This window comes from Procambarus clarkii, chromosome 27 (genome assembly GCF_040958095.1).
Source record: "Procambarus clarkii isolate CNS0578487 chromosome 27, FALCON_Pclarkii_2.0, whole genome shotgun sequence".
NCBI lineage: Eukaryota > Metazoa > Arthropoda > Malacostraca > Decapoda > Cambaridae > Procambarus > Procambarus clarkii.
The window spans coordinates 5,565,993-5,581,190 of NC_091176.1; the positions used below are offsets into that span (position 1 = coordinate 5,565,993).

The window sequence follows — 15,198 nt, forward strand, 5'->3', positions numbered from 1 at the left end:
GCTCCCCCCAGAAAACCAGCGTTGAATGTAATGAAACGCCATTTTCTGGGTGAGACCCGGAGGCTCCCCGGCAACCCTCCCTCCCTCCGGTCGGCGTTTTTCGCGTGTTTTGACATCCAGCCTCAGAACTGATGGGTGGATAGCCGGCGTGGGAGGTCTGGGGCTCCCCCTTCCCCCTCCCGGGGAGGGGGGAGCTGCGCAGACAGCGGCGCGGTGACGTATGACGTCATACTAGTTTCCGTGTTTTCTGTTGAAGAGTTCTATTCACTAGTTCGGCTTAGGTAGCAATTTTCACCAGAATAGGGGTTTGTTTTGGAATGCTTACCTTTCTGGATGCTTGACCCGGTCGATGGCAGACATAGAATGCTTCCAACCACACGGGGGTTTCTATAGGCCATTGCTCCCCTTGCCTCTCTGAGGGGGCCAGGTTCTGGCTCGTGGTCCCCGGTAGGCCCTAGAACTCCATACACATGACTGATGCCAAAGTCTGACATTAGCATATCAGCCGGTAAAGCTCCGGGGAGCCTCCGGGTCTCACCCAGAAAATGGCGTTTCATTACATTCAACGCTGGTTTTTTAAATGGTCTAAAATCCATTTCTGAAAATATTGGGATGAAACTTTCACGACGCTGAAGCCAATAAGTTAGAGATTTGTTTAACATTTAATATTAATTTTCACATAATTCAAATATTTTTAAGCCTAGCCCCAGCTTATACCCCCATTTACAGCCCAGACTGTAGCAGTGTAAGGGTTAATGACAATGTGATGTCTCACCCAGACTGTAGCAGTGTAAGGGTTAATGACAATGTGATGTCTCACCCAGACTGTAGCAGTGTAAGGGTTAATGACAATGTGATGTCTCACCCAGACTGTAGAAGTGTAAGGGTTAATGACAATGTGATGTTTCACCCAGACTGTAGAAGTGTAAGGGTTAATGACAATGTGATGTCTCACCCAGACTGTAGCAGTGTAAGGGTTAATGACAATGTGATGTCTCACCCAGACTGTAGAAGTGTAAGGGTTAATGACAATGTGATGTCACACCCAGACTGTAGCAGTGTAAGTGTTAATGACAATGTGATGTCTCACTTCAAGCTAGTGTTGCAGCATAGGGAAAAACAATTGTCGCTAGACAGGTATTTAGCAAGAAAAATAAGCAGTGAGCCACTAGCAGGTATTAGTGGTATGCAGGCAAAATGTAGGAGAGGGAGTACCCCCAGAAATTTCATTACTGCCTGATGTTATAATGTAACAGTGCAACATACAATCTCGCACAAGGTGAGAGGGGGACCCAGGGGTCGCATCCATTGGACCAAAGTGCCCCTGCGTGGTTTCCCCAGGGGCCCTTAGACAGGAAACACCCTAAGGAAAGCCCCAGGCGGGGTACTGTTAACCAGCATCCAAGTCTACCAAGAAAACTGCTAAAAGCTGAACCCCCGGGATGCGTCCACTCACGAGGGGGGGGGGGATGAGGCTAGCAGGGGACAACCCAGGGGGTAACCAAAACCAAGGCTAACCAAGTTCAATCTGCGAAAATAGTTGAGGATGACGATAGAAGAAAAACGAGATCATTTATAGTGACACAATGTGATGTCTCGCTACAGACAAGAGTTAAAACGTAGGGAAAAAACAAGTGTCTATAGACAGCTTAGTAAGACTAGCAAGCAGTGAGCCACAACCAGGTCCTAGTGGTATGCCTGCAAAATGTAAGAGAGTACCCCAGAAGTGTCATCACGGCTATTATAATGGAAGGGGACTCCCCTTCCAAATACTAACACCTCTCCTCCCCCTTCCTGTCTGTCTTCCATACGCCAACAAGAGTCCTCAATAATGGTAAGATATACTTGTACATACTGTAATACAAAATATAATTAGTAGTATGTATAAAATTTATTCTTTAAATAATACTTTTGGGAGTGTGGAACGCATTAATTCAATTTACATTACTGTGCAGGGGTATTCTTTAGAAGGTCTTCGTGCAACACCCTGGCTTTCTCACAAATAATGGCCTCCGAAACACTATCACCCCTCAACTCCTTGTCGTGTATCCAAATTAATAACAACTTTTCCACTTCTTCAAGTATTTGTGCCGTTAATGTTCTTACTCCTTTTGCCACTTTAGCACCCATAATCTTATTTTTCTTCTTAAGTATAGTGCATATTGTTGATGTGGCTTTGTTGTACTGCCTACAAAGTTCAACAACACGTGTACCGTTCTCATGCTTCCGAATGATCTCTTGTTTCTCCTCTATTGTCATCCTCACAGGAGCTTTCTGGCCTTTATCCTTACCACTGGCTTTCTTGGGACCCATGGTGAGATATATAATAACAAATTGTATAGACAAATCACCAAAAATCCAACAAAACACTGAAAATCCGCGAGAAGAATTGATGTGGGGGTAGTCACTGAGCGCCAGACAATAATAAACTGAGGGGCGGAGGGGCGACGTATCTTATAGGAAAATTTGTTTCGGTTTTTGAATTTTCAGTTTTTGAACCATCTCTGGGAATGGATTAAATTTGAAAACAAAGGTACCACTGTAAATACTAATAAACAAACATTAGCTTGCAATATTACAAATCATTGTAATGAAACCAAAATAATGTAATACAGTAGTGACTTTTCGAGATAGGGCTTCGTCGTTGCTGTATTCAACTTGCCATGTAAAATGTAACCATTCTGTGGCAGTGCTGCCTATATAGAAAAACACTTTGTTAGGTCTATTTTTTTTTTTTTCTACCACAGACGTGGCCACACATTTACAATGCTAACCAGCATATATACATTTTCTTCTGTCCTCCATGGACTGGGTTAGAGAAATGTTAAACATACAGTATAGTTCAAGGGTTTATTGAAACACTCAACCACAGAAGGTGATTCGGTGCTTTTAAAATGGTAAGCCTACATACGTAAATACGTAAACCTACATACCTAACCTACATACGTAAATACATAGATACACAGATTTACGTATGCCCTACATAAAGTGTTTGATGTGTCTTTTACATAGTGTCATTAATGTACATTCACAAAGGTGAAATGTAATTCTGATCAGCTTCCATATATACTTTATACCCATACATATACATACACACACATATACATACATATATACACACACATGCATTCACATACATCTGTCTCATTTACTCTGACAGGGTGAGATAGCTGATAAAGAAACTAGTGTGCAATTAATCACTGAAGGTGATGAAGGTGCTTTTACAAGCTCAGGTTATATAGTTACATCATATATATACATTGAATAAATGATATATTACATGGTCAATCTTGGATACAAATCCAATATATCTGCTGTATACTATACAGGTGTGGTGTTGGGATATGCTTGTCGTTTTAGTTCGTGTCCATTATTAAAAGATTTTTATTTCTTATTCAACCAAATAAATATTAAGTGCTTTCTCTTATTAGCCATCAGTGAGGTGGACTTGAGCTCTCCTCTTAACTATGGGACACCAAGCAGTGTTGGATCATCCCTACGAACGCCTCGCTCTGGAGTTCGAGGAACACCCATCCGTCATAGATCAGATATCCGATCTGATCGGCGCATTAGACAGGTAATGGGTTCCTTTAACCTTTAATGTTTAATTAATTTTGTTCTTAGTCATTGTTGCCACTTTTCTCTCTCCTTCCCCTAGTTTCCCTCACTTCTGATGTGTTTCTCTTGTCTGCATTATTTTTCTAAGATATTAATTGCCTAATTATTATTAGAAATAATCTTGTCAAAAAACAGCATATTGTATTTACATTGTTCCGGTTATTTAAAAATACTAAATTTAGCCATATCTAAGCACACTTCAGCATATACTGTACATACTATGGTATGTATGGTATACTATGGGTTAAAGATTTGAACCCCCAAATGGTGTTTTGTTGGTAAGAATATGTAATCTTTCATATGACATTTAAAATATGTATTGCATATTTGGAATATGTGTAATAGGTATGTATATAAATAACCCAACTCACACATGAAATGAAAGTGACTTTATTTCACTTTATTGTGAATCCTTATCAAGATGATACTGTGGATTGTCTTTGTTTTCAGTCACAGTATGGTGACTATTCTCTGTAACAGATGTGTTTATTATAAAATATTGCATTAAATGTTAATGTTAGAAGAAATTGTTGAATAAAGTTTTAATAGAGTAGTTGCTATACAATAATCTTGAAAGTGAAGGAAGGACTCAGTACATGTGTGTGTTAAACCTAAATTTTGAGATGCAACCTACATCCATTCTCAAGTGCTGTAAACAATTGTTTACAGCAGTTCGTGAAAGGATGTAGGTTGCATATCAAAATTTAGTTTAAATAAACTTAAAACATGTATTTGGTCTTTCCTTCACCTTCATTCAATCACTACAGCATTGTATTAAGTTTCTCAATATAATTGTTTTGTGTATGTAGGTCTGTTTGTAGTGTTTTTCATATTTATTTGGGACAAGTAATTTATTTAGTAAGAATTTTCTTAACTTAAGCCTCTCTTATGATATTAGTTACATTATTAATAAATATGGCTTCTCTACAAAGTATTTGTTATGCTGAAGATCATGAACATGTATGATGTTGTGTGCTATAGTTCAATATTTGTTGTTGCATTGGTCATATTAAATAATCACTAGTTTCATTGTACCTATTTAAAAAATATTATACCCCAAGGTAGGAATAACTGCTTTATTTTCCATTTTTGCTTAGAATTTCCTGACCCTCTCATATAGTAAACACTGCCAAAATATTCCCAAAGATGCTGTATAACAATATCTGTATAACATTACTTGTTATAAACAGTGTTGTAGTCTCCCTGTTTAAGGATTTTAGAGTTCTGAATTTTTTGTTTTAATTAATAATTTTTAGTAATACTAGTAACATTTTTGTTAGTCCAGTCATTATTATAATGATTTGTGCAAGTTTTTACAAATGTAGTTTCTCATTCTATATCAAACCAAAAAAATCAGGTAAACATCTCGACTGACCCAGCTAGCGAATCTAATGCAGAGGGAGTAGCTGCTACTTCAGCACCCCCTGGAGGATCGGCCCAAACTGAGGGACCCCAAGGCCCCCAACTTGTTATCTGGGGCACAGACGTAGTTGTAGCAGACTGTAAGGATCGATTTAAAACCTTCGTACTTCGTTTTGTGGATCCTGATGCAGCAGAAGATGAACGAGTTGAGGGCATGAATACTGAGGAACCATTGTATCTACAAAAATTAGAGGAGGTATTGTTGCTAGTTTTGTTTGTTGCATTACATGGTAGCAAATTAAATTCTCAGCTTTCTCCTTCACCTATCAATACCACCCCTATATAGACCCCACCCTCTTACATTCAATCTCATAATTACATGTTTATATTCAACATACTAGCAGTACCTGGCCATGTGTTGCTGTGGCTCAGCAACACATGTGCGTTGCTGAGCCACAGTCCTGTCTCCCAGTCCTCCCCACTATTTCCCCCTCACTCGTCTCCTCGGCCTCCCAACCATTCCCCAATCAACCATCCCCTTGTCTTCCCCACCATTCCCCACTCCACCATCCCCTCTTCCTTCCCATCATGCTCACTCCCCTGTCCCTTTGTCCTCACCACCATTCTCCATTCCCCCATCCCCTCGTCTCCACCATCCCAAACTTCCCCGTCCCCTCGTCCTTCCCCACCATTACTCCCTCCCTTGTTCGCCCCACCATCTCTCACTTCCGTTCCCTCGTCATCCCCACCATTCCCCACTCCCTCGTCCGATGCCTTCCCAAATGGTCTGATGTTCCCATCACTGAAATACTGTATAAGAAAAAAGTTAAAAAATGAAATGAAAATATGAAAAAGTAAAAAAATTAACTCTACTCACAAAAAGAACGGTATAGTAAAGAACACAGCTCAATTACAATGCAATTCACATAAAATAATTAAATCAAAATGAAAATAAATAAAAATCTATGAAAATTCAATTTATCAGTGCAATTAGAAACATTGAAATGTAATTGTAACATATTTAGTATAGCATGTGTGTTCCTCTTACATGCAACAGATGGCACTGTTTTTCAAGAAAAGCATAGTTTTACTTGTAACAGGTGTGGCATCTATACTTATACTTACGAAATGAGCAGTATGGTAAACAACACAGCTCAATTCGAACACAATGTCCCACAAAATAATTTAATAAAAAATTAAATAAATCAAAATCTATGAAAATAAAATTTATCATTGCAATCGGAAATATTGAAATGGAATTCATGACATATTTAGTAAAGCGTGCATGTTGCTATTATATGCAACAGATGGCGCTGTTTTTCAAAAACACATGCTTTTACCTGTCACAGGGGTGGCATTTATAAAGTAGGTATATAAAAAGACGCGCATATTCGAATGGAGCGTTGTCAGAATTTCAAAGCAATCAGTGAAGAACCTTGAAAGATTACAGCGTGTGTTGTTCTTACGTCCAACAGATGGAGATGTTTTTAAAAAAAAAACATGTTTTCTCCGGTCACAGGTAAGGCATGTATATAGTAGGTATATAGAAACACGCGCCTATTCGAATGCAACGTTGTGTCAAAATTTCAAAGCAATCGGTAAAGAGGTTTCAAAGCTTTCTCTCACATGAAAAACAGTTTTTTAAAAAAAAGCATGTTTTTCTGTGGGGAGCCCCTACGGCTCCCTGGAGCTCATCGGGCTAATGTATGTTATGTTAGACCGGGACATTAGCTAAGGAGTTCAGACCTACCAGGGACCAGCGCCAGAACCTGGCCCCTTCAGAGAGGTTTCAGGGAGCAATGGCCCTGGAAAACCCCATATGGTTGGGGGTTTTCCTTATCTGCCATCGACCGGGGTTAGGCACCCAGAAAGGTAGGCGTAACAAAACAAACCCCACATGGTAAGAAACTACAACAAAAACCGAACAGAGAGGTAGAAAAACTCCCTATAATCCCAAGAAAACAAGCAAACAAGCAAACATCACACTTTACTGCCGCGCCAATCGTCCGCGCAGCCCTCCCCACCCCGGGAGGGGGAGGGGGGAGCCCCGGACCTACCGCGCCGGCTGCCAAGCTTCAGTTCGTTCGCTAATGTCAACCGGGATTGACGCTTCTCTGGCCTCAGTTCCTGTGCCTCTTGGGCTCTGTCGTGTCTACATGTGACATTGTATGGGGGTCAGCCTCGTTACTTGTGTGAGGAGTCGCCACATTACTTCTTAGTGCTTTCCCGTTCCCATTCTGACACTCAAAAAAAAAAAAAAAAAAAAAAAAAAAAACTAATTCTATCTGTGGCTCTTTTGGGTACTCAGTTTCCACCTGTGTCCCCTAGTGCATGTGCCCCTTATGTTACATAGCCTGTCCTTCTCAACCCTGTCGATTCCCTTGGGTATCTTGTATGTGGTGATCAGGTCTCCCCTCACTTCCTCTTCCAGCGAAGTGTGGTTTCATTCCCGTAGTCTCTCCTCATGACTTCGGTAGTGTACTTTTTCTTTCTGAAGGGGTTCTGTTCCCTTCTCTGTTGACTGGGCGCTGGGGGAGCAGCTTGCTCTGTTGCCTCTCGCTTGGTCCCGCTGTTGGTGGGCGCTTTGGGTTGTCTTCCGGCCTCTGCTGGCGTCGGAGGACGGCTTCTCCCCCTTGGGGGGGTTCAGAGCTGGCGGGGTGGGCTTCTTCCCTGCGCTTCGCCATTTCCTCTTCGTGGGTGCTTGGGGCGTGGTCGATCCGCCCCATCCTTCTGGGCTTCCCGTCTGCTCTTTGCAGTCATGAGCTTTTCCCGTCTGCTCTTTGCAGTCTTGAGCTTTTCCAGTCTGCAGTTCTTCTGGACTACTTCCGTCTGCGCCCTGGATCCTCTGCCCTGCTCGGAGGACTGTTGTCTCCTGTTCGGATTCTGTTAGGGCCGGGTGCATGGATGGTGGACCTGGACCTCCAGGTCACTTCTTGGCACGTTCCTCTCCAGTTTTTCTGGGGCTAGCACGGTTGGTAATTACCTATGTGTACTTACCTAAGTGTAGTTACAGGATGAGAGCTACTCTCGTGGTGTCCCGTCTTCCCAGCACTCTGTCATATAATGCTTTGATTATAATTGTCATATTGTCATATAATGATTGTCATATGTCATAATATGTCTTAATATGATTGTCATACAATGCTTTGGTGGTGGGGCTTCAGGTTTGCTGTTTTTATTGCATTCCCTATTTTGTGAAGGGCACTTTGTATACTCTTTGCATCTATACCGGATCTTAGTGCCCTGTCTGCGTCTGAGATTCGGTGTCTGGCCTACCTCGACGACTGGCTGGAGTGGGCTCCCAGTCAGTCCGCTTGTCTGCTCGCCAGGGGATGGTTCTTTCCAGATCGCTGGGTTTGGTTTCCTGGTGATCTGGAGGTTTTACCTTCTGTTTCCGTCCCGGGTTCGGACCTGGGCCTTGTTTCAGGCTCTTGGGCCCCTCATTGTCTTCCCTCCAGAAGTGTTACTGTGGCTGTGGTCCCGCCTTTGGCTGTTCAGGAGGGGGTCCCGGGTTGCTCAGCGGTTGCTTGGGCGGTTGTGCGGGAGTTTGCACTTCGGCGTGCTTGTCTGCCCGCGGAGTCGGGTTTGGCTCCGGCGTCGGTTGGTTCCTACGGAGACTCCACTTCCGCCTCTTGCATTCCTTGGGTTCCTCTGGGGATCTGGTGTTGGTGCTGCGTCACCAGCTTCCTCTTTGGGGTTTTCGGGGTTCCGTGCCTTGGCAGCTCCCCGAGCCTTCGCTCGATGTGTTCACGGATGGGTCGTCTCTCGGCTGGGGCTTTGTGACCAGTGCTCACCAGGTCGGCCGAGGTTGATGGAGTCTGTCTGTCCGTCGGGCTCACAGCCCGGTTCAGGTGTTCATGGCTGTCTGGTTTGCGCTTCGGAGGGTTTGGGTCACTAGGTACTCTACCATTCAGCTCTGTTTGGACTGTTCTCTGGTGGTTCTTGCCGGAACCACAGGGGGTTTGGTTAACCGTGTGGTTCGTGTCCGGGGTGTGTCCTGCGTCCTGGTGGACAGCTGTCTCGGTTCATTCCTCTTCGTGGGTTGGCCAGTCGTCGCCGATTCGTTTTGTTGGCTCTGTTGGGCTTATGGACTCCTGGCCATGGACGTCTTCGGGTCGGCGTGGTCTAGGCGTCGCCCGTTTTGTGGCGCCCTTCCCACCTGCGAGGACTTCACGGTGGAGGCTTTCGGCAGGCCTGGTCGAGGTGGGGGGTACCTGTACCTCTTCTCCCGGTCCAGCTGTTGCTTCGGGTTCTGGCTCGGTTGCAGCCCATTCCCATGAGAACAGTCCTTATGGTTCCACGGTGGCCGGCCCGGCCTTCTTTTCAGACGCTGCTTGATAGGTGTCCGTACCCGGGGCGTTTTTTCCTGAGGCTTCGCCTCTTTCAGCAGGCCGAATCGGTCCTGTCCGTGACTGGTTCGGCCTTCTCTTTGGCTCTTCGCGTCTGGTATTTTGACGCCGGTATCGCCATCTCTATGGTGTTCAGGTGGCTTTGTTGACGGTGTCCCACCTGCGAGCTTCGTCTTGGAGACTGTATGACGTTTATTACGTTTTCTCGCGTTTTGTTTCCCCTCCGGCCTGCTCATGAGTCGCCTGAGCCATCCTGGTCCTTGTTCAGGGTGCCTTCTTCTCTTCCCCTCAGTTTGTGGTAGCCCCTTCGGTTTCAGTTTCCTCCTCTTTGGTACTGGTGGTAGCTTTATTGGTGTGCAGCCTTTCTCTGTCCTGGAGACGGTCGAGACGGCTGCTTTCCGGAGGGGTTCTTGGGGTATTGGTACTTGTTTGGTTTGGCCGGGGGGTGCGTCCTGTGTTGTCCAGTTGTGCTTTTTGCTGTTGCCGGCGTACCGTGCCTGGGGATGCGCTGTGGTTGATCCGGTTCCTTCGTTCCCTGTTTTCAGGGCTCGGGTCTCCCGGGTCGTCCGCAGTGTTTTCCTTCTTCCTGCGGTCTGTCTTTGCGCCCGTGCTGTTCAGACGTTTGCAGCAATTGCTGCCGTGTTGGTGACGTCTCGGGCTCATTTCGGGCGCAGGGAATTGTGGGTCGCACAGGTTTTTGGCCGCCCATCCATATGTGCGTCTGTTCTTGGGCGTTCTTGTTGCCTTGGGTCACAGGTTTGCGACCGGTTGTCTTGGCTTTGCGTTGCAGAGTTTGTGGCGGCCGCCTCCCGGGTTAGCCCTTTCTTTTCCTTCTCTTTGGGTATGAAGCTCCAGGGAGCCGTAGGGGCTCCCCACAGAAAACCAGCGTTGAATGTAATGAAATGCCATTTTCTGGGTGAGCCCTGGAGGCTCCCTGGAAACCCTCCCTCCCACCGGTCGGCGGTTTTTTCGCGTTGGTTGAAGCTTAGCTTCCGAACTGGAGCTTGGCAGCCGGTGCGGTAGGTCCGGGGCTCCCCCCTCCCCCTCCCGGGGTGGGGAGGGCTGCGCGGACGATCGGCGCGGCAGTAAAGTGTGATGTTTGCTTGTTTGCTTGTTTTCTTGGGATTGTAGGGAGTTTTTCTACCTCTCTGTTCGGTTTTTGTTGTAGTTTCTTACCATGTGGGGTTTGCTTTGTTACGCCTACCTTTCTGGGTGCCTAACCCCGGTCGATGGCAGATAAGGAAAACCCCCAACCATATGGGGTTTTCCAGGGCCATTGCTCCCTGAAACCTCTCTGAAGGGGCCAGGTTCTGGCGCTGGTCCCTGGTAGGTCTGAACTCCTTAGCTAATGTCCCGGTCTAACATAACATACATTAGCCCGATAAGCTCCAGGGAGCCTCCGGGGCTCGCCCAGAAAATGGCGTTTCATTACATTCAACGCTGGTTTTTTCCATCACAGATGTGACATCAATATAATATGTATATAAAAACCTGCTCGGATCCGAGTGGAACATTGTGTGAAAATTTCAAAGCAATCTGTGAAGAACTTTTGGAGATTAGCGATTTTGAACAAAGGAACATTTACATTTTTATTTATATAGATGTAGTCAAATAATGTACTGTATTTGAATAGCCTATCTTTAAGTTTATTAATTTTCTGAAGTGAAGTATACATGGAGGAAAATGTGTTATTGCATTTTTTTATATTTTCTGGGGAGGAGCCCCTTGTGGCTCCCTGAAAAGCAACTATACTGATGAAGTGCCAGACTACAAGATGCCATCAGTTGTGGAGTTTTATTTGGCCTACCAGAAACCATGAGCCAGAACCTGGACCCCCTCAGAGAGGCAGCAGTGGCATCTATGAAACTTTTGATATCAATTTATTCATGTTAGCTACCACCAAGGGAAGGCACCCAGAAAGTCAGCAAAACAAAACACACCAATACTTGATTAGAAACAAGTCAGCAGCCTCAAAACGGGTAAAAAGAATTCCCCAATTATGTAGACCAATGATAAAAAATTTGTGAAATTTGCATGAGCTATTTCGTCTTACCTCTCCCCCTCGTTTGGAGAGAGGAGGGAGGGAGGCAGACCGGTTCAGCTGGTTGCTCCCCCTCCAATTCTTATTCTGATGTGTACGTGCCTGGTTGCCCTCCCAGTTCACTCTAGCTCTAGTCTCCCATCTTTGGCTAAGTGGTGTGTTGCCTTTGATGATTTACCTGTGCATGGTTGTGCAGCTTGAGATAGGAATTTACTGTGCTTGGAGCGGCATGTGCTCAGGGCTGCTTTTTCTGTGTACTCCTAAAATGCTGCCCTTTTGCTGTCAGGGAGCTGTCTTCCCTGGAGTGTTTGGGGTTCTTTTCTTTAGGGGCTCTCCTCACTTGGGGGTGACCCTTACCTTTCTGGTTTTCTGGTGGTCTTAGACTATCTGTCTTCCCTTATGTTGGGTGATTTTGGCTTATAGGATGCAGTATGATTCTCATGACCTTGCGAACATCCTGGCTGCACACTACCTTGGGAACGTTCCTGGGCCCAATCGGGCCTGTGTTGCTTTGGGTTGGTGGTTGCAGCCCGTTGTCTCAACTTCGAGTTTTAATAGTGGAGCACCTCCCACCTCCCAGGTAAGTCCCCTTTTTCTTTTGTAGTCTTTGGTGAGGTAGCTCCTGGGAGCCGTAGAGGTTACCCCCATAAAACCAGCGTTGAATGTAATGAAATGCCATTTTCTGAGCGAGTCCTGGAGGCTCCCCGGCAACCCTCCCTCCCCCCAGTCGGCATTTTTTTTTTTCAGTTTTTAATATCCAGCCTCAGAACTGGGGTGGGGATTGCCGGAGCGAGGGTCTGGGGCTCCCTCTTTCCCCCTCCCAGGGAGGGGGAAGCTGCGCAGACATGCGGTGGGGCTTGTGTGATGTCATGCTTGTTTGCTTGTTTTTCTTTTGGGGAGTTCTGTCCACTCTTTTGACGATTTTCGTTGTTAACCAGAATAGAAGTTTGTTTTATGGCGCTTACCTTTCTGGGTGCCTGTCCCGGTCGATGGCAGATATAGAATGCTCCAAATCACATGTGCATTTCAATGGGCCATTGCTCCCTGTGCCTCTGTGAGAAGGCCAGGTTCTGGCTCATGGTCCCCAGTAGGCTAGAACTCCACCCACATTGACTGATGCAAAATAGTTGGGGGTATCCATATCAGCCTGGATAGCTCCGGGGAGCCTCCGGGACTCACCCAGAAAATGGCATTTCATTACGTTCAATGCTGGTTTTTTTTTTAGAGATGACCTAATATTTTTATTTTAACACATTAAATTTGCAAAATTTTAGATTTAATCAGTTATAAATTAAGTTTTCCTAAAATTTACAAAACTTTTAGTCCTGTTTTAATTTCTTATCATCAAACATTTAACATGTTTTTAATCATTTTCAGATTCACACATTGGAGGAACCTTTCTTGAATATAAACTGCTCACATCTCCATCAGTATGATTCAGACCTGTACCGCCAACTCATTTGCTATCCACAGGAAGTAAGTATGAAATAGCTTATTTTCCTCTTCAAAGTAAATGTAATAGTTTAGACACCTTCCATGTCTGAATTTTTCATAAATAAAATCTGGATGAAATTCACCATTATGCATGTTTTTACATCATTCCACACCAGACTGTCTCAATTATGCATATAATTTAAAGAGCCTTATTTCAACATAGCCTTATTTTCAGCCTTGGGCTTGATATCTGGGACGATTCCACATGGAAGTATAAAGAGTTTTATTTTGAATATCTTTATGGTAAAAAAAAATAATAATGCTGCTAGCTTTCATCTTCAGTTTCTTATGCTTCAACACTAAAGAACTAAATTCTGTGTGACTTAAATTTTGTCAGTTAGGATCATTGGTTGAACAGAACAAAGTGGTGACATTGTTAGAAAAAGATGTGTTTGAGATTAGACTACAGTGGCACCTCCATTTCTGTGGGGAACCCCTACGGCTCCCTGGAGCTTACCGGGCTAATGTATGTTATGTTAGACCGGGACATTAGCTATGGAGTTCAGACCTACCAGGGACCAGCACCAGAACCTGGCCCCTTCTTTCAGGGAGCAATGGCCCTGGAAAACCCCATTATGGTTGGGGTTTTCCTTATCTGCCATCGACCGGGGTCAGGCACCCAGAAAGGCAAGCATAACAAAACAAACCCCACATGGTAAAAAACTACAACAAAAAACGAACAGAGAGGTAGAAACTCCCTACAATCCCAAGGAAACAGTCAAACAATCAATCAACTGCCGGGCCGGTCGTCTGCGCAGCCGTTCCCTCCCCGGGAGGGGGAAGGGGGGCCCCGGACCTCACCACGCCGGCTGCCTTCGGTTCGCAAGCTAGTGTCGACCAATAACGTTTACATTTAATTTGGTTTTCTACATTATGAAAACTTTCATCTATATAAAGCACTCATTATCTCTTTATGATCTTTATTATTTTAAATAAGAACCTGAAGCTAGTTCACCATTTTTTATTAACTTATTCTATAATATCTTTACCAAAATTATGCCTTGATTACAGGTTATTCCTACTTTTGACATGGCTATCAATGAGATGTTCTTTGAACGATACCCAGATACCATTTTGGAGCATCAGATTCAAGTGCGACCCTTTAATGCCGAAAAGACAAAGAACATGCGTGCATTGAATCCGGAAGGTTGGTGACCTGTAATTTTCATTAAGTTTCCCTAATATGGATGCTGTTTTGTCGTCATTCAGTTCCTGAGTAACTCATTGTATTGACTAACTTTAAATGAAGGTATGCTCTCTTATCTTTGAATAAAAAAAAGCATGGGGATCTGAAATTTAGCAGTGTAAACTTGTACATGTATTTTACTTTTGAGTTATCTTCAGATAGCCTTTTTGTATTAACTTGAATTGACAACACAAGTATGAAAATAAAACTAAAGTTCCTTATGGTGTGTGTGTGTGTGTGTAATTTATTTTGTTTATCTTGAGCAAGGATCCTGATGGTTGCTCCCCAATCCAAGAACGTGTTTAGGCTGTTGACCTCTTCCCCACAGGGAGGTACTTTTCACATTCTTGCCCCTCTGAATTAGAGGGAAGACGGGGTCAAGAAAGTTCAGTTCACTACCAAGGAGATATTGTACTTTGATAACAAAGAGTAGAAACACACTACCACCACCTTGAAGAAATGGAAAACCAAAGGAATGCTGGCAGTTCAATTTCTGAAAACTATTCTTATGCTAATTTGCCAACTATGCTATCTGCCACCAGATGGCAACACTGTCGCTATGCTCAGATTGAGAGTTTGGAAATCTTCTTATTACCTCCTACACTCTTGAATGATTCTCAGTGGGGTTTCTCTGTCTCTTTCTTGTTGCCAAAAGTTTCTCTGGCTCTTTCTTGTTGCCAAAAGGTATCCAAGTCTCCATTCAACTCTCAAAGTCTCTGGTTTGTGCTCTGGGTCTCTTGCTTTGGTTTCTGATTTCCCGAATGCATTTCCATGTGTGAGATTGCTTCTTGGTTTCTAGGCTTGAGCTTTTGGTACATGGCTCAGAGTCCTGGGGTATTTCTGGTATGTTTCCCAACCCTCTTGCTGGGAGGATTCACCTGCTCCTGGGCATTTTTCAAAATTCTTTCAGGAAAAAGTTTGTTCCTCTGGTTGGATGCCCTGTTTCTGTAACTGGGCTGTGTGCTTTGTTTCACAGATCTGGGTATGTTTCTAGTTCTAGGGGTCTGCCTCCAGTTCTTTCATCTGGTTACTTTTGGGCAGTTTTTATCCTAGCATACCTATTCCATATACTTCAGGGAGTCCAGGGATGAAAGTTCAATCTCGTTGTATGGTGTCAATATTTTATTATAAATACATCACGTACTTAT

General features: G+C 44.2%; 1 protein-coding gene across 2 annotated transcripts in view; it reads left to right on the plus strand.

Moving 5' to 3' along the window:
* The window catches only part of dpa (disc proliferation abnormal), a 61,540-nt gene that overhangs the window by 23,139 nt on the left and 23,203 nt on the right, over nt 1–15,198 (plus strand). For both annotated transcript variants that reach the window (XM_069332290.1, XM_069332291.1), the window contains exons 3-6: nt 3,432–3,577; nt 4,976–5,236; nt 12,748–12,846; nt 13,876–14,011. In XM_069332290.1, the coding sequence (XP_069188391.1) occupies nt 3,432–3,577; nt 4,976–5,236; nt 12,748–12,846; nt 13,876–14,011 (642 nt within the window). The remainder of the gene's footprint in view (nt 1–3,431; nt 3,578–4,975; nt 5,237–12,747; nt 12,847–13,875; nt 14,012–15,198) is intronic.